The sequence below is a fragment of the Neofelis nebulosa genome, chromosome 9, assembly GCF_028018385.1.
Source record: "Neofelis nebulosa isolate mNeoNeb1 chromosome 9, mNeoNeb1.pri, whole genome shotgun sequence".
Taxonomy (NCBI): domain Eukaryota; kingdom Metazoa; phylum Chordata; class Mammalia; order Carnivora; family Felidae; genus Neofelis; species Neofelis nebulosa.
The window spans coordinates 67,264,129-67,289,761 of NC_080790.1; the positions used below are offsets into that span (position 1 = coordinate 67,264,129).

The following is a 25,633-nucleotide window of genomic DNA, read 5'->3' on the forward strand; positions in this document are numbered from 1 at the left end:
GAGGATCTCTTTTGCACTGCTGGTGGGAATGCCAACTGGTGCAGCCACTCTGGAAAACAGTGTGGAGGTTCCTCAAAAAATTAAAAATAGAACTACCCTATGACCCAGCAATTGCACTAATAGGTATTTATCCAAGGGATAGAGGTATGCTGTTTTGAAGGGGCACATGCACCCCAATGTTTATAGCAGCACTATCAACAACAAAGTATGGAAAATGCCCAAATGTCCCTCGATGGATGAATGGATAAAGAAGATGTGGTATAAATATACAATGGAGTATTACTAAGCAATCAAAAAGAATGAAATCTTGCCATTTGCAACTATGTGGATGGAACTAGAGGGTATTATGCTAAGCGAAATTAGAGAAAGACAAGTATCATATGACTTCACTGATATGAGGACTTTTAAGATACAAAACAGATGAACATAAGGGAAGGGAAGCAAAAATAATATAAAAACAGGGAGGGAGACAAAACATGAGACTCTTAAATATGGAGAACAGAGGGTTACTGGAGGGGTTGTGGGAATGGGGATGGGCTAAATGGGTAAGGGGCATTAAGGAATCTACTCCTGAAATCATTGTTGCACTATACGCTAACTAACTTGGATGTAAATTTTAAAAATTAATTAAAATAAATAAATACAGAGAATAAACTAAGGTGGATGAGGGGGTGGGGCAGAGGGAAACTGGCTGATGGGCACTGAGGAGGGCACTTGTTGGGATGAGCACTGGGTGTTGTATGTAAGCCAATCTGACAGTAAATTATATACATTAAAAAAAATTATAGGCCACTTGCCTGATAAGCATAGATTTGAAAGTCATGAAAAAATTTTTGCAAATCGAATTCAACAATACCATAAAAGATTTTTACACCATGGTCAAGAGGGATTTATTCCAGGGATGCAAGAATGGTACAACATCTATGTACCAATCAATATGGTACACCACATTAACAAAGTGAAGGATATAAGTCATATGATCATCTCAATAGATACAGAAAATGCATCTGACAAAACTCATTATTCATTTATGATCAAAACTCTCAACAAAGCACACATAGAGGGAACGTAACTCAACATAACAAAGGCCACATACGACAAGTATACAGCTAACATTATACTCAATGGGGAAAAGCTAAAAGCTTTTTTCTAAGATGAGGAACAAGATAAGGATGCCTACTCTTGTCACTTATTCAGTGTAGTATTTGAAAGTCCTACTCAGGGCAACTTGGCAAAAAAAAGAAGTAAAAGGCACCTAAATTGTTAAGGAAGAAGTGAAACTGTCACTATTTGCAGATAACATGATTTGATATATAGAAAACACTAAAGGATCACAAAAAATTTAGAACTAATCACAAATTCAATGAAGTTGCAGGATACAAAATCAATACCCCCAATCAGCTGCATTTGTATATGCTAAAAATGACCTATCAGCAAGAGAAATTAAGTAAACAAACCCACCTATAATTGCATCAAAAAGAATAAATACCTAGGAATAAATTTAACTAAGGAGGTAAAAGACCTGTACACTAAAAACTATAAGACATTGATGAAAAAAACTGATGATGACACAAATCCATGGAAAGATATTCCATGCTTATGAACTGAAAAAAATTAAGACTGTTAAAATAAGTAGAATGCCCATACGACACAAAGCACTTTGCAGTTTCAATGCAATCCCTATCAAAATTCTAATGGCATTTTTGGTAGAATAAACAACCCTAAAATTTGTTGTATGGAACCACGAAAGACCCTGAATAGACAAAACAATCTTAAGAACAAAGCTGGAGGCAACATGCTTCCTGAATTCAAATTCTATCACAAAGCTACAGTAACCCAAACAGTATGATATTGGTATAAACAGAGATACACAGATCAGTGGAACAGAATTGAGACTCCAGAAAGCAACCCATAGATATATGGTCAATTTATTTATGACAAAGGAATCAAGGGACAGTGGGAAAGGGACAGTCTTTTCAATAGTGAGTGTTGGGAAGACTGGACAGCCACACACAGAAGAATGTAACTGGACCACTATCTTACACCATACATAGAAGTTAACTCCTTATGGATTCAAGAATATATGAGCTGGGTGGCTCAGTTGGTTAAGCATCAGACTCTTGAATGCAGCTCAGGTTGTGATCTCATGGTGATTGTGGTATGTTGAGTATGGGGCCTGCTTGGGACTCTCTCTCCCTCTCTCTCTCTCTCCCTTCCCTACTCACACTCACACACACACTCTCTTTCAAAACAAAGAAATAAACATTTAAAAACAAAAAAGAGCATAAGAGCTGAAACCATAAAACTCCTAGAAGGAAACGTAGGCTTTCTGAAGTCACTCTTGGCAATGATTTTTTTGCCTGACACCAAAAGTAAAGGCAACAAAAGCAAAAATAAACAACTGAGACTACTTCAAACTAAGAAGCTCCTGCACAGCAAAGGAAAGCAAAAGCAAAAGCAAAATGAAAAGGTAACCTACTGAAGAAAGTATTGGCATATCAAATATCTGATAAGATGTGAATATCCAAAATACATAAATAACTCATGCAGCTCAAGCAAAAAAATAAAATAAAATAAAGAATCCAATTTAAAAATGGGCAGAGAATGTGAATAGACATTTCTCCAAAGAAGACCTACAGATAACCAACAGATGCATGAAAAAGTGCTGGATATCACCCATCATCAGGGAAATGCAAATCAAAACCACAATGAGATACTACTGCACAATGGCTATCATTTAAAGAGACAAGAAATAACATGTGTTGGTGAGGATGTGGAGAAAAGGGAACCCTTGTGCACCGCTGGCGGAAAGGTAAACTGGCGCAGCCACTGTAGTAAGCGACGTGGAGGTTTCTCAAAAATTAAAAATAAAACTAACACATGATCAAGCAATTCAACAGACAGATATTTACCCAAAGGAAACAAGAACACGAATTCAAAAGGAAAACGAAACTCCATGTTCACTGTAGCATTATTTACAATAGGCTGCTTCCATGTTCGGGCTAAGGGTTTATCGGTGGATAAAGGAATAAAGAAAATGTGGCATGCATGCATACATACACACACAGGAATATTATTCGGCCATAAAAAAGGAGACACCAATTGAGGGCATTATGCTAAGTGAAATAAGTCAGAGAAATACAAATATTATATGAAATCACTTTTATGTGGAATCTAAAAAACAAGCAAACCCGAATTCACTGATACAGGGAACAGATTGGTGGTTGTTCAGGTGTGGGGTGGGGGTGCGAGGTAGGCAAGAGGTAGTCAAAACATACAAACATAGAGTTCTAAAATAAGTTAAGTCCTGGGAATGTAACAAACAACATGACGACTATAGGCTCACAACACTGTGTTGTATATCTGTAACTTGATCAGAGAGTAGATCTTAAAAGTTCGCAGTAAAAGAAAAAAAAATTGTCACTGTGTGGTGACAGACATTAACTACACTTACTGCAGTGATCATTTTGCAATATATACACATATTGAATCATTATGTACACCTGAGATGATGTCATATCAATTACATCTCAACAAAAATGATGGACACGTACAGATATATGCACAGGTCTCAGCAGTGTGTTTAACTGTTATTGAAAGAGCCAAACCACAATCCCCTCCTAATTCCACTGTCTTCACGACTCCCCCTTTCTGAGCAGGCCTGGCACCTGTGGCTGTCCCGTAAGCATGAGTATGCCAGTTCTCCCCATGGCCTCCAACAGCACGTCCTCTTCCATGAGGCTAAATGGCTCAAAAACTGAAATTTCTCCCAGAGATCTGGCATTTTATTTGGTCCAGTATACAAACAGTTTTTTCTCGCCACCACCCCGACTATTCTTGTACCTACTTATTTTGGGGAACAGATTCAGAAAGTTTCAAGATTATAAAAAACTATCTGCCACCTGGAAGTGACAAATGTTAACATTTTTACAATGTTTGATTTGTCTTTTAAAAAGAGGTTTAGGAACAAAGAAAAACTTTACAACTCAGTGAAGACTGATGAGCCTGTCAAGTTATACAGCGCCCACTGTGTTCTCAGACTGTGTCCAGAGGGTTCTTGGATTCCTCCCTAGGGCCTACAGGGTTTGGCAAGGAGAGGGTGGGAAATCAAGAGACCAAGAGTCAGAGTTTGAGGATCCCACCTCTGTTTTCCCTCAGCACCTCACAATTTGTTTCATAGCAGATTTCATTTGATAAAAAAGATTCCACTCAACTAATCAACATATGGGAGAGGCTTTACAGAAGGCAAAAGCAATAGAATAAAGTTGATATGGATAATTTCTGACTAAATATGGGCAGAGGGAGGAGAAAGAAGGAGGGAAGGAGTTGTTACATTTTCATTGTTTACAATATAAACTTAATGAGATGTGAACATTTTCTCTCAGAGACCAACTCAGTCTCTCCATAAATACTTAGTTCTTCCGACAGATAAATTATGTTTTGCCACATCAGATAGGTCAATCCCAGGAGTCTACCTAAAAAGATGGATAGGATACTGGACCACTCTGACATCCAAGGTAACTGTTTAAAATAGGAATCACTTCCTGAAAACACCTCAGCAGGCATAGAACTGTATTCAAGTTTGCTAATAATATCCTATTTTCATCATTTCTGAACCTAATTGCTGTTCTGCATGCAAGACTGGTGAAGAGAACAGCGAAGTCTCTTCTGGGTACATTCTGGAGAGTCCCTGGTGTTGTGGCAGATCCCTGACAGGGTTCTGACAGTATTGTTCTTCTCTTGTCTACTAAGACTCGGTTTTACCTTCTCTAACACAAATGCAGAGAACAGTAATGTAATCGTGGTTTCCTAGCCAGACTGGCCAAGATTGCCGTTGCATTGAGAAATGACTAAGCTATTTTCGCTTTTTGTCTTCTGTTATAGGAGTCAGAAAAACATAAGCTATTATTTTAAATACGGATAGAAATCCACTAATAATAAAGAGAGCTCCAGGAAAAACCATCCTAAGTATTTAAAATCACAGTTCTCTTTTCTTCTGGACAAGTGCATGTTTCAGAGACTTTTGACAGTATGGGCTGAAGGCATTTTGAATAGGTGAGGTTGCCTTCTTGGGCACTCCTCTATGAGAAATGTGGGGCTCTGGCCTGTGCTTGGTCCAGATAGCCAGCAGATGGCAGTAAAGAGCAACCACCCACCTAAACAAAAATCTACAGACCAAAATCTCACCAACCCTTCGCACAGCTTCATACTCAGAGCAGAGAATGAGTGGTAAACAGCATCCTTCTAATCCTTTTGGCGCATGTCCTGAAACCAGGGCAGGGGTATATCTAGTCCATGAGTACATGAATATCCATACAGACCTAGAGGACACTGCTTATTTTCCATTAGTTCACCAAGTGGTTGAGTATCTGGGCTGATTTATAGGCCAGCCCCAACCCCTCCCAGCTGTGACCATGGCAAGCTATTTAATCTTTCAACTCTTCAGTGTCCCTGTCTGTGAAGTGGAGAGAATATCAGCACTCATACTTTGCAGCACTCTTATGAGGAATCCATGCAATCATATATTTAAACACTTCACCTAGTGTTTGGCACTTAAGAAATTAATAAATCTGAGTTGTTACCTTAACCAGCAAGTTTTTGTTAGTCTCAGTGGAATGCACCTTACTGTATGTGCAGTCCGAGTCCAGCTCCAGGAAGATTTAACACCAGGAGCTACAAAGAAGTTGCAGTTACTTCCTTGTGTTACATCTTAGGTGCTGTTGTTTTGATGTGCCAGCACCACAGACTGGTGGAAGGAAAGGCTATGGTCCAACACGCAAAGACAGAACAAACTATTTGGGGAATAAAATGGTCTTTTCCCCCAATTATTTGGTCCAAGAAGGGAAGAGAGTGTGTGTGTGTGTGGATGGGGGAGTGGGGGGATATTTGTGTTCTTAAATCGAGGGCTCATAGGTCTGCTATACAGCAAAGGGACAAGAGCAGTTGCTCGGTCCTCATTGTGCATTATAATCTACAAGAAAAGCATTTTTTAAAAATATTTTATTTATTTTTATGTTGAGACAGAGCATGCGAGCAGAGGAGGGGCAGAGAGAGAGAGAGAGAGAGAGAGAGAGAGAGAATCCCAAGCAGGCTACGTAAAAAGTGTTTTTTAAAAATATGGATGCCTGGGGGCGCCTGGGTGGCTCAGTCGGTTGGGCGTCCGACTTCGGCTCAGGTCACGATCTCGCGGTCGGTGAGTTAGAGCCCCGCGTCGGGCTCTGGGCTGATGGCTCAGAGCCTGGAGCCTGCTTCCGATTCTGTGTCTCCCTCTCTCTCTGCCCCTCCCCCATTCATGCTCTGTCTCTGTCTCAAAAATAAATAAAACGTTAAAAAAAAATTTAAAAAAAAATATGGATGCCTGAACCCCAACAAGAAATTCCTCTTGGTTGGCCAGGAGTGGGGCTAGGCATAGGTATTTTTAGCACTCCAGGGCAGAGGACTGCTTGTTGAGAACCACTACCAAGTGGTTCCCAAGCCAGCGTGTGTTATCAGATTTAGTTCCATTGTTGAAAATTCAGATTTCCAGCTACATCACCAGCTGATTCTAATGCAATGGTTTTTCAGGTACAGGTTGGAAAACTCTGCCCTAGAGGATTAGAGAGTCCAAGTCTGATGACCAGAAGGCAAAAGAAAGTGCAATGATGAGAAGTCAATTCTGAGTCAAACAAGCCAGCTGTGTAAATGGGCAGGCATGATCCTCACTGGCATTACCCAGGCCTGTGCCCAGAACTGCACATATATGCTGGGAATGTTCATGACTCAGGAGGAGGCCCCATGGACAGCACCAGGCCCTAAATGGGGACGGTAAATATCTGTTGAATAAATGATGAAATTACAGCAATGACCATGTATATTAATAGCCCAAAGTCCCAGAGTGATCATGCGACAGAGAACAAAAATGAGGATTAGGGCAGACCAAGTCTGGAGCAAACACTCTTCCTCACAAAGGTAATGCCCTTCTCCGTGGATATGCTTCCAGGACATGGTACCAATAATGAAACAAGATATGGTGATGGCTTGCACCTATAAACCTAACCTTATTAAAGATGGATTACTAAGGAGCACCCTCAGTAAAGAGGTAAAAGGTAATAAAAAAAAACACAAGAGAGAATTCACTCAGTTGGAGGGAATGTAGGGGGAGGATGAGGACATGACAGCAAGGACCTCTGATGCCCCTTGATTCATCTTAGGATAAAGTGGCTGAGGCCACCAAAGGGGTCTGGAGCAGGCCAGGGACTCCTGATGTCCTAAGAATAAAGCTGAAGGCAGAGTTTGGGAACCTGGAGGAAACTAGGGGGAGGGAACGTGTGCATCTTCCAGGGATTTGTGAGCACAGACGACTAAGTGACAGGCCTGGCATTATGATTTTCAGAGCTCAACACAAAATGCAAACACAGGACCCCTTGTTAAAAAAAAATCATTAAGAATTTCAAAGATGGCCACAGAAAAGCACTCAACCAAGTGCTGAGCCCTTCTGAGAAGGGGGCCCTGTGATCACACAGATCTCATGCCCTGGGAGCTGCCATGCCTGGAGACCCCCGGTTAAGGGTTAAATGGGATCCTGCAGGGGCATCTGGGTGGCTCCGTCAGTTGGGCACCAACTTTGGCTCAGGTCATGATCTCGTGGTCCATGAGTTTGAGCCCCACGTCGGGCTCTGTGCTGACAGCTCAAAGCCTAGACCCTGCTTCGGATTCTGTGTCTCCCTTTCTGTCTGCCCCTCACCTCTTCACACTCTGTCTCTCTCTCCTTCAAAAATAAATAAACATTTTGAAAAAATTTAAAATGGGATCCTGCAGAGCACTTAGCACAAAGGTCTGCATGGACACTGGGAGCTGCTGCATGAGTTGTCAGGCCTTGCCACAGGCTGGGCAGGGGCTAGTCCTAAATTAGTCTGCAGGCTTCCTGCAGCAGGAAGGACTCATGGCCGGCTGCTCATGTCTCTAAGGGCTCTCTGCCTGAGAATTCCAACAGACTTCATAATGAAAGTTACTCTTTACTAAATCCTTGGCTATTGCAAAATTCAGTCCACAAGATTCCAAATCCTGTGGCCATAGGAACTCTGAAGAATCCACACAGCCTAACAGGACCTCTGAAGGCAGAAACACATGACCAAACCCACACAGCAAAGGAACTCCCAGGCTGGTTTTTATCTAAGACACGTTCAAGAAGAGTGTTCACAGGGGAATTACTATCAGAACAAACCAGACAGTCAGCTTCTGCTTGTGTGACAGCACATTCCACCTCGAGTCTGAACAAACAACACCGCATATGTCCCCTGGCAGCCTATTTCACCATCCCACCTTCTGCTCATGCTTGGTCTCCTGTAGTACCTCCAGTTCTTGAGCAGAACAACAGTGAAGCAGGTGGCCTGGCCCCAAGGACAATCGTGGGCAGACAGGGGGAGAGGTGACAGAGGGAGGTAAGAAAGACAGCCAAGGAACCACCAGAACAAAAGAAGGCGCTTTCTCTGTTTCTACTGTAAACCAGGGTGCTCACAGATTTGAGAGTTGGTCTCTTGAATATTCTATACCAGGTCTGCTCAGCCACAGCACTGTTTAACATTGAGTGCTGGATAGTTCTTCCTCATGATGGTGATCATTGCAAGGTGTCACTGTAAGATGTTCAGCAGTATCCCTGGTCTCTACTCAGATATGCCAGTAGCACTCCACAGTTGTGACAGCCAAAAACATCTCCAAACAATGCTAACTGTCCTCTAGCAGACAGAATCAGCCATGACTGAGAACCACTTCACTCTATGATCCTCAGTGTACTTTGAGGAAGCCAAAGGGCATTAAGATTAGTGGGGAAGAATAACCTGGACTGCCACTTGCAATCCTGTCCTCCACCCTTCCCTCTGTGCTCCAGAACAGGGTGACCTATCTGAGGTGATGGGCATGATATGTGCCTCCCTAAACCTTTCTCTGACCTCTGACCACTGATGTTTAAGGGCTTAAGCCTGAATACAGCAGGCTGACCAAAGAAAGGAACCAAGCTCTGTGTCTCCCTGTGTCCTTGTCACTTGTGCTCCTTCCCAAGGCTCTGTACCCCAGTCACTCACATAACGTACCTTTCATTCCCTCATCAGCAGCTATTTCCAGGGCACCTGCAGGTGCCAGGCATTGTTTTAAGCCCTTAGGAAGCATCAGTGAACAAAATTTCCTGCTTTTGTGGAAACAGACAAGAGCAGTAAACATAATAAAAGGCAAATTATATTGTTTGTTACAAGGTGAGAAGGACATCTGGCAGAAGGAGATGGGGAGTGCCTGGGGGAGTAGAGGCTGAGGGGATTTCAATTTTAAATAAGACATTAGGACAGGTTCATCTGAGCTAAGTCCTGAAGAGGAGGGCAGTAGTCACGCAGACCCCTGGGGACAGTGTTGCAGGCAGAGAGAACAGCCTGGGAGCTCAGAGGTCACAGGAGACAGTGGCAGCCAGGGCAGAGGGCAGAATGGAAGGAGGAAGGCATGAAGGGGAGGAGTTGGTAGGCCATCTGGAGGACTTTGACTCTTTTTCGAGGAGAATAATGTGATTTGGCTCATGTAAGATTTTTTTTAAGTTTATTGATTTATTTTGAGAGAGAGAAAGTCCAAGTCATGGAGGGGCAGAGAGAAAGGAAGACAGAGAGAATCCCAAGCAGGCTCTGCTCTGTCAGTGTGGAGCCTAACACAGGCTCAAACCCATGAACCATGATGAGATCATCACCTGAGCTGAAGTCAGATGCTTAACCAACTGAGCCATCCAGGTGCCCCTGGCTCACATAAATTTTGAACAATCTCTCCAGCTGCTATTCTGAGAAGCAGGGACACGAGGTATAAATATAAAGCAACTGCAGAAATCTATGTTAAAAACAGTGGTTCAGGCCACCAAAGGGGCAGCAGATGTGATGAAAAGTCTACGAAGGGTTATCTTGTAAGGGGACATGAGCCTCCTACTCTTTCTTAATGCTGAGGTAATGCTGCCTAACCTAATACAAGACATCTCTGGATTTGAAGTTTATATAGTTTATTAGAGAGAGCTACGATTCAACAAATACATGTTTGAAGTTAAAATAAATACACAAAAAACTCCTAAGTAAAATGCCTGAAACATGCTTTTTAGATGAGCTCATCCAGTTGCTAGGCATGTATCTGACACTTAGTAAATGCTTAATAAATGTTTATTCAATGAGTAAATATATAATACATCCTATACTGTGTGAATAATTACCCTATTTCTTTAGACATAATCATTTACAACCACTATATCCAAGTATTTTATTACCATTGATGTAATTCATTTTGGTTGCCTTAAGAGTTATTTTTGGCTTTTTTGTTATCGCTGTAAGTCATTTAAGCTTCATTATTTTATGCATATCATAAATTTGTTTTAAAAATGATCAAACTCAAAATGCATTGTTAAGTTTAAAGTGAGATAGGAGTTAGAGCCTGAATCCTACAATTAGCTGAATGCCAAGGACTCTGAACTCACTGTATTCATCCATAAGGTGACAGCTCTACACTCTGAAATCCAAGGTCTCTACCAGCTTGCAAATTCCCGAATTTTTCACTGAAAAACATTTAGGGGTTACACTATCCCATATATCTGAGGTTCCTTGGGGCAGGTTGCACTTGGAATTGTGGAATTCAGAAAATTTTGGGTTTTGGACTCATGTAATACATCCAGTGGGGTCTGGGGCAGCACCTTGAAATCAAATATTTCTGTAGTAATGTGTAAGAATATTCACACATATGAAAACAAAGAGCCTCATTTAAGTTCGGGTCAAGTTTCACTGCTAAATTAGTTATTAAAAATATTTTAGAGAAAAAAAGAATGAAGTTAGACCCTTGGCCTACACCATATACAAAAATTAACTCAAGGGACACCTGGGTGGCTCAGCCAGTTAAGCATCTGACTTTAGTTCAGGTCATGAACTCACGGTTAGTAAGTTCCAGCCCTACCCCTGGTGAGCTTGAGCCCTGCCTGGTTCGGGTGAGCACAAGCACTGCTTCAGGTAAGCATGAGCCCCACGTACGGTGAACCCTGCATCTCTCTCTCCCTTTCTTTCTCTCTCTCTCTCTCTCTCTCTCTGCCCCTTGTGAGATTCTTTTACTCCCTGTCTCTGCTCCTCACTCACTCCCTCTCTCTCTCTCTTTCCAAGAAAAAAAAATTAATTCAAAATGGATCATAGATCTAAACATAAAAGATAAAACCATAAAATATTGTAAGAAAATATGGGGTGGGGGGACTTCATGATACAGTATCTTTGGCAATGACTGGATAAGCATAGGTAACAAAAAAAAATTGGGCATCAAAATAAAAAAAACTTTTGTGCATCACAGAACATAATCAACATAGTGAAAAGGCAATTTATGGCATGGGAAAAAATATTTGCAAACCATGTATCTGATAAAGAGAGAATATCTAGAATATATAAAGAACTCTTAAGATATGACAACAAAACACTAAACAACCTGATTTTAACATGGGTAAAAGACTTGAACAGAAATTTCCAATGAAGACATATAAAGGGCCAACAGGCTTATCAAAAAATGCTCAACATCATTAATCATTGGGAAATGCATATCAAACCCAAGATGACATAACACTTCATACATATTAGAATGGCTGCTAGTAAAAAAAATAATATTTGGCAAGGATGTAGAGAAATTGGAATTCTGTGCCATGTTAGTGGGAATGTAAAATAGTGCAGCTGCTATGGAAAACAGTATGGCAGTTTCTCAAAAAAATTAAAAATAGAAATACCATACGATTCAATAATTCTACTTCTATCTAGATCTATCTATCTACATATTCAAAGGAACTGAATGTAAGGTCTCAAAGAAATATTTATGCATCTATGTTCATTGCCGCATTATTTACAATAGCCAAAAGGTGGAAGCAAGTATCCTTCACAGATGAATGAATAAACAAAATGTAGTATATACAACAGAGTATTATTCAGCTTTAGGAAATTCTGGCACATGATACAACATGTGAAGATATGTTGCTAAGAGAAAACATGCTAAGAGAAGTCAGTCAGTCAAAAAAGAGAAAATCCTGTATGACTTCATTTATATGAGGTAATTAAAACAGGCAAATTCATAGAGATGGTAAGTAGAACGGTGGCTGCCAGAGGCCAAGAGAAGAGGGGAAAAGAGAGTTACTGTTTAATGGGTATGAAATTTCAGTTTAAGAAGATGAAAATGTTCTGGTGATTATGGCCATGATGGTTGTACTACAGTGTGAATGGACTTAAATGATGCCACTGATTATATCCACTTAGAAATGGTTAAAGTGGAAGACTTCTGGGGAAGATGGTGGAGTGGGAAGATCCTAAGCTCACTTCAACCCACAGATATCACTAGATAATACCTACATCAGTGTAAGGAACCCAGAAAAGGACCCAGAGATTGGCAGAACAAACTTTCCTCAGCTAAAGATATAGAAGAGATCACACCAAAGAGGATAGGAGGAGCAGAGATGTGGTTGGAAGCTAAATGGACCCACAAGACTGTCCATGGAAGGAAGGGATACTGCAGGAACAGAAAACAGAAAAACAGACTCTGACACCAGGGAGTCCACTGAGAGAAGATCAATCACCATAACATTTGTCTTCGAAAACCAGAGGGGCCAAATTTTGTGAGTTCTTACAATCAGTAGGTCCTAAAACCTGGAACTTTAAAAATCAGCAGGCTTGGCTCTGGGAGAGCCAGGAGGATGAGAGGAAACTGAGTCCCCACCCTTAAAGAGCACAACAAACAGCCCTGTGGAGATATAGCATAAAAGGAGCAGTTTGAAGAATGCCAGTGGTATACAGGAAGGAAATTTGCTTACTAATCTCAGAGCATGCAGGAGGGGCAAGGATCATTGGGCGACTTCTCCAGGAACACAGGCACTATTTCTTACATCCATCCCCAAACTAGACACATGGACACCTGCAGGAACCAGAACAGCACGAACATTTCTACCTACCTTGCTTAATACTGCATCCTACCCTTGTGTTCCCTTGTGGATATTACCGCTCCAGAAAGGCCTCAGCTCCAGGTTCCCTTCCACAGTAGACCCAAGCAGACCTTGCTAACACCACGCACTCCACCCCCATGGTCTTCTGCAGTTCACTGCTACCGCATCTCTGGTAAATGCCTGGTCTGACTGAACTCAAGCCCAAGAAGGATCCAGACAGGACCACTAACAACATATGGGACAAACACTGCTTATAACAGGCAAAGAGACCTAATGCAGATGACAAAAATGAAAGCAAAAGTGGCTCAGCCCCAACAGCAGGGCACATGCAACAACACGGGAGACACCCTTGAAGTGCCAGGTTCTGGAAAACAGGGGACATTAAACTTCAGGGTACTAAGGACCTCTTCTAAGGCCACCACTTTCTTTTTTTTTTTTAAATTTTTTTCAACGTTTTTTATTTATTTTTGGGACAGAGAGAGACAGAGCATGAACGGGGAAGGGGCAGAGAGAGAGGGAGACACACAGAATTGGAAACAGGCTCCAGGCTCCGAGCCATCAGCCCAGAGCCTGACGCGGGGCTCGAACTCACAGACCGCGAGATCGTGACCTGGCTGAAGTCGGACGCTTAACCGACTGCGCCACCCAGGCGCCCCATGGCCACCACTTTCAAGGACAGGAGAAATAGCTGGCTTGCCTAACACAGAGAAAAAGATAAAGAGAGTTAGACAAAATGAGGACACAGAGAAGTTAAGTGCCAAATGAAAGAACAGAACAAAATCACAGCAAAAGAGCTAAATGAAATGGAGATAAGTAATATGCCTGATATAGAATTTAAAGTAAATGTCACAAAGATACTCACTGGACTTGAGAAAAGAATGGAGGACCTCAGTGAGACCCTTAAAGACACAAAAACAAAAAAAGAACCAATCAGAGGTGAAGAACTCAATAACTAAATTAAAAATACACTAGATGAAATAAATAGCAGACTAGAGGAGGCAGAAGAATAGATCAGTAATCTGGAGGACAAAGTAATGGAAAGCAAGCAAGCTGAATGGGAGAAAGAAAGAAATAATAAAAAATGAAAATAGTGTTAGGGAACTCAGTGACACCATCAAGCATAATAGCATTTGCATTATAGGTATCCCAGACAGAGAAGAGAGAGAAAAGGGGAGAGAAAATGTATTTGAAGAAATAATAGGTGAAACCATCCTGAATTTGGAGAAAGAAACAGAAATCCAGATCCAGGAGGCACAGAGAGGCCCTGACAAAATCACACACACCAAGGAGGTCCACACCAAGACACACTGTAATTAAAATGGTGAAAAGCAGTCATAAAGAGAGAGTTTTAAAAGCAGAAAGAGAAGGGTGCCTGGGTGGCTCAGTTGGTTGGTTTTGGCTCAGGCCATCATCCCAGGGTTATGGGATTAAGCCCTGTGTTGGGCTCTGTGCTGGGTATGCAGCCTGCTTAAGATCTCTAGATCTCTCAATCTCTCTCTCTCCCTCTCCCCTCCTTTTCCCCTTTCACTGCTTGCACTCCCTCTCTCTAAAATAAAAAAAGAAAGCAGAAAGAGAAAATAAAAGTTACATACAAGGGAAACTCCATAAGACTATAAGCTAATTTTTCAGCAGAAACTTTGCAGACCAGAAGAGAGTGGCATGATATAATCAAAGTGCTGAAAAACAAACAAAAAACAAAACAAAACAAAACAAAAAAAACACCTAAAGCCAAAAATATCCTATCCAGCAAAGCTATCATTCAAAATGGAGAGAGTTGGGGTGCCTGGGCCACTCAATTGGTCAAGCATTTGACTACAGCTCAGGTCATGACTTGCATTTCCTGAGTTCAAGCCCCACGTCAGTCTCTGGGCTGACAGCTCAGAATCTGGAGATTGTTTCAGATTCTGTGTCTCCATCTCTCTCTGCCCCTCACCTGTTCACACTGTCTCTCTCTCTCTCTCTCTCTCTCTCAAAAATAAATAATTTTTTTTAAATGAAGGAGAAGGTTAAAAGAACTTACAACCACTAAACCAGTGCTACAGAAAATGTTAAAAGGGACTGATTGGAAAGACCATAAGCAGTAGTGCAAAGAGTAGGAAACACAAAAGGAGTAAAATTAAGCATATCTATAAAAATTCAGTCAAGAGATTCACAAAATAAAAGGATATAAAGCATGAAACAATACACCTAAAACCTGAGGAGAGGACAGGAGTAAATAATGGATTCAAATTTCAGTAACTACCAACTTAATATAGATTGCTCTATGCACAAGATGCTATGTACAAGATATTATGTAACCACAAATCAAAAACCACTAATAGATATGCAAAAAACAAAGAGAAAGGAATCCAATTATATCAGTAAAGAAAGCCAACAAACTGAGACAAAAGAACAATAGAAGAAAGGAACAGAGAAGAATTACTAAAACCACCATAAAATAAGCAATAAAATGGCATTATGTACATACATATCAGTAATTACTTTGAACATAAATGGACTAAACACTGCAATCAAAAGACATAGGGTGATGGAATGGATAAAAAACAAGACCTATCTATATACTGCCTACAAAAGACTTGTTTCAAACTAAAAGCAACATGCAGATTGAAAGGGAAGGGACAGAAAAGCATTTATCATACAAATGGGAGTAAAAAGAAAGCTGGGGTAGCAAAACTTACATTGGACAAAATAGACTTTAAAACAAAGACTATAAGGGGTGCCTGGGTGGCTCAGTCAGTTAATCATCTGACTTTGGCTCAGGTCATGACTTCATGGTTCATGGGTTTGAGTCCTGTGTCAGGCTCTGTGCTGACAGCTTGGAGCCTGGAGCCTGCTTCAAATTCTGTGTCTCCCTCTCTCTCTGCCTCTTCTCTGCTCATGCTCTCTCTCTCAAAAATAAAAATGAACATTAAAAATTTTTTTTTAAACAAAGACTATAATGAGACAAAGATGACACTATATAGTCATTAAGGGCACCATCCCAAAAGAAAACATAACAATTGTAAATATTTATGCACCCAACATAGAAGCACCCAAATACATACAGCAGCTAATAATAAACAAAAAAGAAATAATCAATAGTAATACAGTTACAGTAGGTGACTTTAACATACCACTTACATCAATGGACACATCATTCAAACAGAAAATCAACAAGGAAACAGTGGCTTTGAATGACACATTGGGCAAGATAGACCTAACAGATAATATTCAGAACATTCCAACTTAAAACAGAATACACATTCTCTTGAAGTGCACATGGAACATTCTCCAGAATAGATCACTTATTAGGCCACAAAACAACTCTCAACAAATTAAAAAACAACAAAGTCATAGTATGCATCTTTTCTGACCACAACTCTATGAAACTAGAAATAAACCACAAGAAAAAAATCTAGAAAGAACACAAATACAGGGAGGTCAAATAACATGCTAGTAAACAATGAATGGGTGAACCAAGAAATCAAAGAGAAAATCAAAATGACATGGAAATGAATGAAAATGAAAACATATAGGTCCAAAATTTTTGGGATGCTTCAAAAGCTATTCTAAGAAAGAAGTTTATAGCATTCCAGGTCTACCCAAAAAGCAAAAAAACCCAAAAAAACAAAAAAACCAATCTCAATAAACAACCTAACCTTTCACTTAAAGGAGCTAGAAAAAGAACAAACAAAACTCCAAACCAGTAGAAGGAAGAAAATAATAAAGACTAAACCAGAAATAAATGAAACAGACTAAAAAACCAATAGAAGAGATCAAGAAACCAGGAGCTGGTTCCTTGAAAAGAGCAACAATATTTATTAACTTTTAGTCAGTCTCACCTCCCCACTCACCAAAAAAGATAGAGAGGACTCAAAAATCTTTTCAAGTTGGGCAGTACATAGTGGATTTCTGTTACAACATTTTTAAAGTGTGACAGGTGGGGCACCTGGGTGGTTCAGTTCATCGAGTGTTCAACTTCGGCTCAGGTCATGATCTCAGGGCTTATGAGTTCAAGCCCCACATTGGGCTTGCTGGTGTCAGCACAGAGCCTGCTTCAGATCTTCAGTTCCCCTCTCTCTGCCCTTCCCCCACTTATACTGTCTCAAAAATAAATAAAACGTTTAAAAAAGTAGTGAAGGCTTTATAAAGGATGTATATTTTTTTAAAAAGTGTTTTACTGTTTATAGTAAGGAGAAGTAAAAAAAGAGATGTATTAAAATCAATTTGGGGGTGCCTGGGTGGCTCAGTTGGTTAAGAGTCCAACTTCAGCTCAGGTCATGATCTCATGGCTCGCGAGTTCAAGCCTCACGTAGGGCTCTGTGCTGACAGCTCAGAGCCTGAAGGCTGCTTCTGATTTTCTGTCTCTCTCTCTCTCTCAAAACTAAATAAACATTAAAATAAGTAAATAAATAAAATAAAATAAATTTAAAGTAAAATATTGAGAAAATAAGAGTATTGGTAGTAAGCAGTGATTGTAAAAATCAAGAAGGTGGCAGGAAAGTGGCTGCCATTTGAGGAATGGCACAACTTCTCAAGGCTCCCTTGGGTTCAAACTGCAGCATTGTCTTTAAGATCCTTTGAAAGCACAGTCCATTACTCCCATGGAAATAGGGATCTTGTCTCACTGGTCATCCATCTACAAATGCATGCACGCCTGTCTGTCTCCTGATAAACTGTAAGCCCAGGCACCACAGGCCACATTTATGATGTACAGGCACACTTCCTGTCTACCATGGACCACCTCTATCTGCTTTGACCTTGGCAAGGACATGTATGTAGGAATGTGTTGAGAGTGAAAAAAATGCAGGCTGTTCCTGACCATCTTCCTCTGACTCCAGGGACAGGAGTTGGCCATGCAATCAATATAAACCCCCACTTACCTGGATGCACATTGTGCACTGGCTTGTGAACTCTCCTTTGAGACCCTTAAGTCAGGGACTCAGTATCAGGTAGAAAAGTACAACACGGTAAGCATGACTTCTGCTATGATATCCACTTTAAAATCTATCTTTTAATTTTGTGATATAGTTTCTGGATGAGCTGGATAAAGTGCCAAAAAGGAATCATCATTGCTGGTTTATGCTCCCCAACATCTAGCCAGTTTATGGTCAATAATCCCACCTAGTAAATTAACTCATCTCTTGTCTAAGTACATGATTTTCTCTCCATTTACCTTGAAATATATACCAAGAAGTTTCATGATTCAAAGTCAAACGTTTTTGGCTGCTTTACCAATATTTTTTACATTGCTCTTATGGATGCTTGCTTGCTCATATCTGTTTTAAGTATTTTTCTGAATAAAGTTATACTGGCTCATGCACTATGGCAGAGAACTAAAGGGCCTCAACTGTCTCCTTGTCAATCCAGTGAAGTGGACACTACATTTTACAACTTGGTATGGTGACCCCTGTACCTGGTATTCAGAAATGCATCCAAACATGATCCCGAGCTTCCATAAGAAAATAACAATCCAATCTCCAGATTAGCTTTTTGTATTTAAAAGATATTTTAGGAAACTGGACTCTGAGTACATATAGGAAGTACAAGATCCAGCTCACTTCTGTACTGCATAATTTTTAAGAAAGGTTTGGTTGACAACAATATTATTCAAGGAGGATGGCCTAAAGAATAGGTAGTATTCTTCTCTCAGTCCTCTGGAATCTACCTCAGGTCAGGAGAGAGCTCTGAGCACCACCAGACCACTTGGCCTTTGAAGAAACCTCTGTGGCCACACTGTTGTCAGCCTGCATCAAGGGGCTTTGTGGAAAAGAACCTGATGAGTAATGGCTCACTTCAGGCCTTTCGAGGACTTGGGTCTCCTGTCACAGAACACTCTCTAGAAAGATCCTTGGGAAATTTCTCTCTCATTTCAGCACTGGGAGAAATTCACCTTCACCTGAGCAGTGAGTCAGTTTTCATCTTGTGGACAGCATAAGTCACGGTACTGAGCAACCCCTCCCTCAGCGATGGCTGGAGGAGCCAAGAGCAGCGTCTGGGGCCCCTCTGCAGCAAATAGTAGAGCCCCCCCTCCACGTACTTAGTGTACCAACATCGCCTAGGACTTCATTTTATCTTTTCTGTTTACATTTCCACTTTAAATTCTCTCAAACCCCAATTCTTTGCCTGTAAGGATGAGATTATAATATGATGAGAATTTAATAGATGTATATAAACTGCTTTGTATTGCCTGGTACCTATGATGAAAATTTATTTTTTTTAAAGTTTTTTTTTTATTTTTTTTTTTAACGTTTATTTATTTTTGAGACAGAGAGAGACAGAGCATGAACGGGAGAGGGGCAGAGAGACAGGGAGACACAGAATCGGAAGCAAGCTCCAGGCTCCGAGCCATCAGCCCAGAGCCCGACACGGGGCTCAAACCCACGGACCGTGAGATCGTGACCTGAGCTGAAGTCGGAGGCTTAACCGACTGAGCCACCCAGGCGCCCCCTTATGATGAAAATTTAAATAGATGTATATAAACTGTTTTGTATTGCCTGGTACACATACTCAGTATATTGTAATAATAGCTAATATTTATTGAGGGCTGTCTATACCATGACTTACTCTAAGCACTCTGTACATGTTTTTAATCCTCATACAACTCTACGTGGCTGTTGCTAGTATTATCCTCATCTTAGAGAGGAGGAAACTGAGACCCAGAGATTTTTAAACATTTGACTCAAATCTATCATAGGCAAAACTTGGATTTGAATCCAGGTCCCCAGCCCTGATCCCAAGTTAACTTCTACTACTCTGATAGCTACTACTTTAAAGCTAATTTTTTGGTCTTGTTTTACCTAGCAATTATTTATTTACTTATTTTCAGAGGCTGGATGCAGTCTCATTTAGGGTCACCAACTTGTCCAGAATTTCCCAGTTTTATAATTCAAAGTCTCATTTCCCAAGACACCACTCGGTGGTTTTCTCATTATGTTATTGATCTTTGTAGCAGGACCATTGCTAGTACACACAGATACCTTCATGCAAATGAGAAAGAAGGGGTATCCATTTGTTTTTAACACACTTTTGATCGTGTATGCAATCCATTTATGTAAACTACCTTAAATCCTTTCCGGAATAAGATGGGTACAGAAACAAATATAAATACAGAACTTCACATTGTATTTAACACTTTTAGAGTTATGGGTAATTATTACCACATGCATTACCTTTATATCCTTGTTCTGTCTCCCTGAGATCAATTTTGGTTATTGGTTTGAAATCAGTATCCCATAATCGAATACACCCATCTCGTCCACCAGTGGCAAAGCCTTCTTCACAAGCATACATGCTAAAGATTCCAGCCTGTTGAGTAAGGCAGATTATACTCAATACTTGAAGGATTCTAAGTAGTCATTATAGTTGGAGCTTCATGATTAAAAAAAAAAAAAAAAAGCAAAAACAAAAACATTTTTAAAAACCCTTGTTCTCGGGGCACCTGGATGGCTCAGTCGGTTGAGTGTCGAACTTCAGCTCAGGTCATGATCTCACAGTCTGTGGGTTCGAGCCCCGCGTCGGGCTCTGTGCTGACAGCTCAGAGCCTAGAGCCTGGAGCCTGTTTCGGATTCTGTGTTTCCCTCTCTCTCTGCCCCTCCCCTGCTCTCACTTTGTCTCACTCCGTCTCTCAAAAATAAATAAATGTAAAAAAACAAACAAACAAAAAACCTTGTTCTCTATTGCAATCCTGACAATAGAGCAAGTAGCCATTTATAATATCCTTCATTTTGGCTGGAGTAAAAATTAATCATGACTACCACCAAAGCAAATCAGTTCAAATGCTCCTTTACCATTACTAAACTGATGGCAATTTGAAAAAAATAGTATTCACTAATTCCTTGGTTAAAGTAGATATGAAGATCAAACTCCTTTAGGTGACAACTGATCCTTATAAAGAAAAGACAACAACAGAGGTGTTTCATATAAATCACTTCTCAAAATAATCAGGCAAAGATATCTGAGCTAGGAACAGAAACACTTTTACTGGTACACAGGTGCCTGAAATGCATCTCAATGAGTTCAAGAAGGCAACACCTGAGCCTAATTGAAAACAAATTACATTTGTGTTAATTTGTTAAGCATTATATGAAGATGCGCTTTTTTTCCCCACACCTGAAATAGCCCCATAACTTAAAGATGTTTCCCATAGGAAAATATTTTACCTGGTCTATTGAGAAGTGCTGTAAAAATATACTGTTGACATAAGATCCAGTGTGAAGAGAAATGAGGTTACTAAGGCAGCTGCTTTTATGCATGGGGACAAATGCTGACCTCTGAATGGTTTCAAGATCGGTTTCATAATTAGTGAAGCCAAGAAAATTGGTTCAACACACAAGCCAATGAAAGATCTAAAATTTTACAGTTCTTTTGCTAAGACGTGCTTAAACTTCTTTATTTAAGAGTAATGGGGACCAATTTGAGGTCAGGACCTAAGCTACAGGTCTGGTGAGTTTCTAAAAATTGTTTACCAAATTTCCATTTACTATAATAGGCTTTAGCTTTCACATCTCCCCATTCTTCTGGGCATTTCCATTTTATCATCTATAGATACAGCAGTGTAACCATTATCATAGGTGTCAAAAGAGAGCAGAATGGTCAGAAGTAAAGTTTGCCCATGTTCTTACAGAGCAGATCATCAAAAAAGAAGTGTGTCAATGGTTTCTGTTTGCATTTTAAGAACTTGTGATTTGGATTTAGAGGTTACTTACTCAGAGTGCGGAAAATCTACCCTTACTAACAAATGTAAAAACAAGAGTTGTCTACATATGGGCCACAGGCCAGCAGCAAAGGCATCATCTCAGACTTACTGAATCGGAATGTGCATTTTTAACAAGATCCCCAGGAAATTCACAGGTACATTAAAATTTGAGAAGTACTGATCTATAAGATAAAACTGATGATGAAACAGTCCTGTTCTTCTAGATGTGGATGAATAACACTAATCAACCAATCAATGACTGAGGTGAAGATTAATTAAATTATTGAGCTTTTGAACTATTTCTTTTAAGGTGAACAAGAATAGCTATAATTGGGGAAATCTTTGATGAAGGTTTAGGTAGTTTTCAGCAGAGTTCTGCTGATTTTAATACAACAGGAAAACACACTTATTTGTGATATCAACTTATTTAATAATCACCAAATTTCCACATGGACATACTCACACTGTGTGCTCCTTGAATGGTGCGGACTAAATTGAGCCCTTTCCAGACATAGATGTCGCCATTTAAAGCACCAGAATAGGTGATGTCATCTTTGGCACATGCAAGGCAAAGGATGGTCTGAAGATCCCCTGTTTTGCCAAATATCCCTCTTTTTGCAGTCAGGGCATTTCCACAGAGTGTCCAAAACTGGAAAGTGATTAAAATACATAGATCCAAAAATAACGTATTCATCCTGATGTATCACATCATTGGTATTTGCTTACATTTCAGTACGTTTCACATAATTTGCTATAGCTGAACTAGGCACATGTAATTTAAGTTGTTCTGCGGCAAGCAATGGAATCGCAAAACCTTTTAGCCAACTACTAGCAGCATAATAAACACTTTTAGCAGTGTTATTAAAACTTTCCAAGCTCCAAAATTTCCAAACTTTGCTAATTGTTTAATGATGATTAAATACAAAAGTTCACTGTTCTCAGAGTTGGAATAAAGTGGGTGAATCATCGTGTCTTTAATTTTTGGTCAAATTACAAAAGCAGTATAGGTTCATTGTAGAGGAGTTTAGAAATAAAGAGAAGTATAAAGAGGAAAAATGAAGTATCTACAGCCTCCTGTTAACATGTGGATGTATCTTCCAGATGTTTTTTTGGTGTGTGTGCATGTGTGTGTATGTATGTATGTATTTGGATATCATGTGTTTCTAACTTGAAATGTTATATATCTTCACTGTAGAAATCTTACTCAAAAGCTTTCTAAATATGAGTTATCTTCCCATATAGCCAAATAACTAAGCTTTTCAATTTTCACTGAATAATTTATCATGTGGAAGACCATAAGCATAAAGCTTGAGCCACTTTATAGAAAGCAACAAGTAGACTTCTGTGGTTATACAGAAATTAACTATTTTGTTTTGGCATAGTTTTTAAAACGTATGAACTGGTATAACTTTACTGCTAAGTATACAGCCCCTCAACATTTATAAAGGCTCTTTACATTTATTTGATCTTCATAATACTCTTGAGAACAGGCTAAAGCAGCTATTCCTATCATCCCCACCTGGAAGTGAGGGAAAGGGGGCCTAAGTGGCTTGTTGAAGGCAAGGATTCAATGGGGGTTATACATGAGAAAATACTGAGGTCTTGATATTTGCTTTGAGAAATTTCAATCATTTTTAAAAATTTATTTTGAGAGAACGAGAGAGGAGAGAGAGAGCAGGAAAGGGACAAAAAGAGAGGAGAGAGTGAATCCCAAGCAGGCTCTGCATTGTCAGTGCAAACCCCAACTCCAGGCTCAAACTTACAAACTGTGAAATCATGACCTGAGCTGAAACCAAGAGTCAGATGCTTAACCAGCTGAGCCACCTGGGCACCCCTGCCTTGAGAAGTTTGAATCTAATGAAGATACATATAAAACCAGAAATAATTTCAAAGCAGCATATTTAGACTACATACAAGTGCCAAGAAAATTCAGAGAGAACCATGTTGAATTAACTGGAACGAGCAAAGCTAGGATTTGGATCAGTGGTGAGAAACAAGGTGCATCTGGGATTAGGAGAGCAGGATCAGGCAAGTCCAGGTGACAAATGTGTGAGGAAAAATCAGTGACAAGCCAAATATTTTGTGCCTTAGGAGAGGAAAAATGGTGGCCCTCTTAGTTAAGTATTGAGGGAAGGAGTTCTGGGCTGACTGTACTACCTTGGAGGTGCAGGACTCTGGCAGCTATGGAGGTGACGGCCTTTATGGAGGATGAGAGGCAGGTGTGCAACCACTTGAGACAATATAGAATTCTTCTCTCATTGGGGCGCCTGGGTGGCTCAGTCGGTTGGGCAGCCGACTTCAACTCAGGTCAAGATCTCGCGGTCCGTGAGTTCGAGCCCCACGTCGGGCTCTGTGCTGACTGCTCAGAGCCTGGAGCCTGTTTCAGATTCTGTGTCTCCCTCTCTCTGACCCCCCCCCCCCCCCCCCCCCCGTTCATGCTCGGTCTCTCTCTGTCTCAAAAATAAATAAATGTTAAAAAAAAAAAAAAAGAATTCTTCTCTCATTAAGGAGCAATTCTTCTCTCTTCTGTCAACTCCAGTGATTTGTTTCTTGGGTATTTAGTATTTCTATGAAAAGGTACTCAAGTATAATACGGAAAGAACAAAAAGATTTGGGGAAAAGAGGAGTATGTATAAGCTTTGGGAAAACATTTAAGTATTAGCTTTGAACCTGAACAGGGGTGCCTGAGAAGTTCAGTTGGTTGGGCGTCAGACTTTGGCTCAGGTCATGATCTTGCGGTTCTTGAGTTTGAGCCCAGCATCGGGCTATCTTCTGTCAGCAAAGAGCCCACTTTGAATCCTCTGACCCGTCCCCCTCTCTGCCCCTCCCCTGCTTGTAATCGCTCTCTCTCTCAAAATTAAATAAACTTAAAAAAATAATAAAATAATTTTGAACCTGAACAAACTACTAAATGTAAACACCTACTGGTAGTATAAACATGCCAAAACCCAAAGGCAGATGTTTCCTTTTCTCACCATACATGAAGATTAAAAGGACAATAATTTTAAAATCATTATTCCTAAAGAAGGGTAATTACTTTGCAGTTATTATTTCTCTAACTCTAGAATGTACACCTCTGATCTGAGTTACTGAAATATTCTAATGAAAAACCACAAAGCATAAAGAGACCATTATTCTCAGACACAAAGGTTTCTAATGAAATCACCCAGTCAGACGGAACAAGCCCAACATGAAACATCCCAAATAATCAAATGACTCTCTAAAAAGGCACATATAGATGTAACACCAGGATAGGTATGAGAGTTTTTGTAGAAATGGCAAATCTCTGAATTCTCGGTTCCTGAAAAGCGCTTCCTGTTTGGAAAACAGTGACAATTTTGGATAGCAACATACCAGCAAATCCACATCAAAAGAACAGATGTAGTTTATCTTTCCCAGTCTCCATTCCCAGATTGTAATGCAAATTTTGTTAGAACTGGCAGATACCTTGGAGTTCATTTGGCCCTAGGTAAATCTCCAAAGTCCCTTCTGTCTGTGACTAGAGACTAGAGAAGGATCAACAATATCCACAAACCTGGTAGGCTCATTTGCTGTAAAACCAACCAAGCATGACAATGATCAACTGCTACTGTTTTCAAGCTTTCATTTCAGATAATTGTTATTTGCCTGTCTGCCAACACTGGGGATTTGCAAAAACACAAAGGATTTCACCCTAGCTACAAAAATGTCACATAAAAATATTTTCTTGGAGTACATCAAAGATTTTGCATTCAGCTTGTGACTGGAATCTTTAATTTGCTGTTAGGTAGGTTTTTGCAGGGCGGGGGGGGGGGGAGTGGGGATCATGGAATTGCTTGTAGAAAATAAAGAAGAAAATAAAGAAGCTTGTTGGAAGCCTGCTAAAATTTGTTATGGATTTCTTTCTTTTTAAAATATTTTTTTACGTTTTTACTTATTTTTGAGAAAGAGAGAGCTCAAGCACTTGTGCACAAGGCGGGGAGGAGCAGAGAGACGGAGACACAGAATCTGAAGCAGATTCCAAGCTCAGAGCT

The 25,633-nt window shown here is 40.2% G+C and overlaps 1 protein-coding gene across 7 annotated transcripts in view; it reads right to left on the reverse strand.

Annotated features, from left to right (window-relative positions):
* Positions 1-25,633, reverse strand: part of EML6 (EMAP like 6) — a 281,271-nt gene that overhangs the window by 125,969 nt on the left and 129,669 nt on the right. For all 7 annotated transcript variants that reach the window (XR_009248631.1, XR_009248632.1, XR_009248633.1 and 4 more), the window contains exons 6-7: positions 22,084-22,269; positions 20,095-20,230 (exon numbers count right to left, since the gene is read on the reverse strand). Coding sequence is in view for 4 of the 7 variants with exons in the window: in XM_058684097.1 (XP_058540080.1) it covers positions 20,095-20,230; positions 22,084-22,269 (322 nt within the window). In the remaining 3 variants the exon portion in view is untranslated. The remainder of the gene's footprint in view (positions 1-20,094; positions 20,231-22,083; positions 22,270-25,633) is intronic.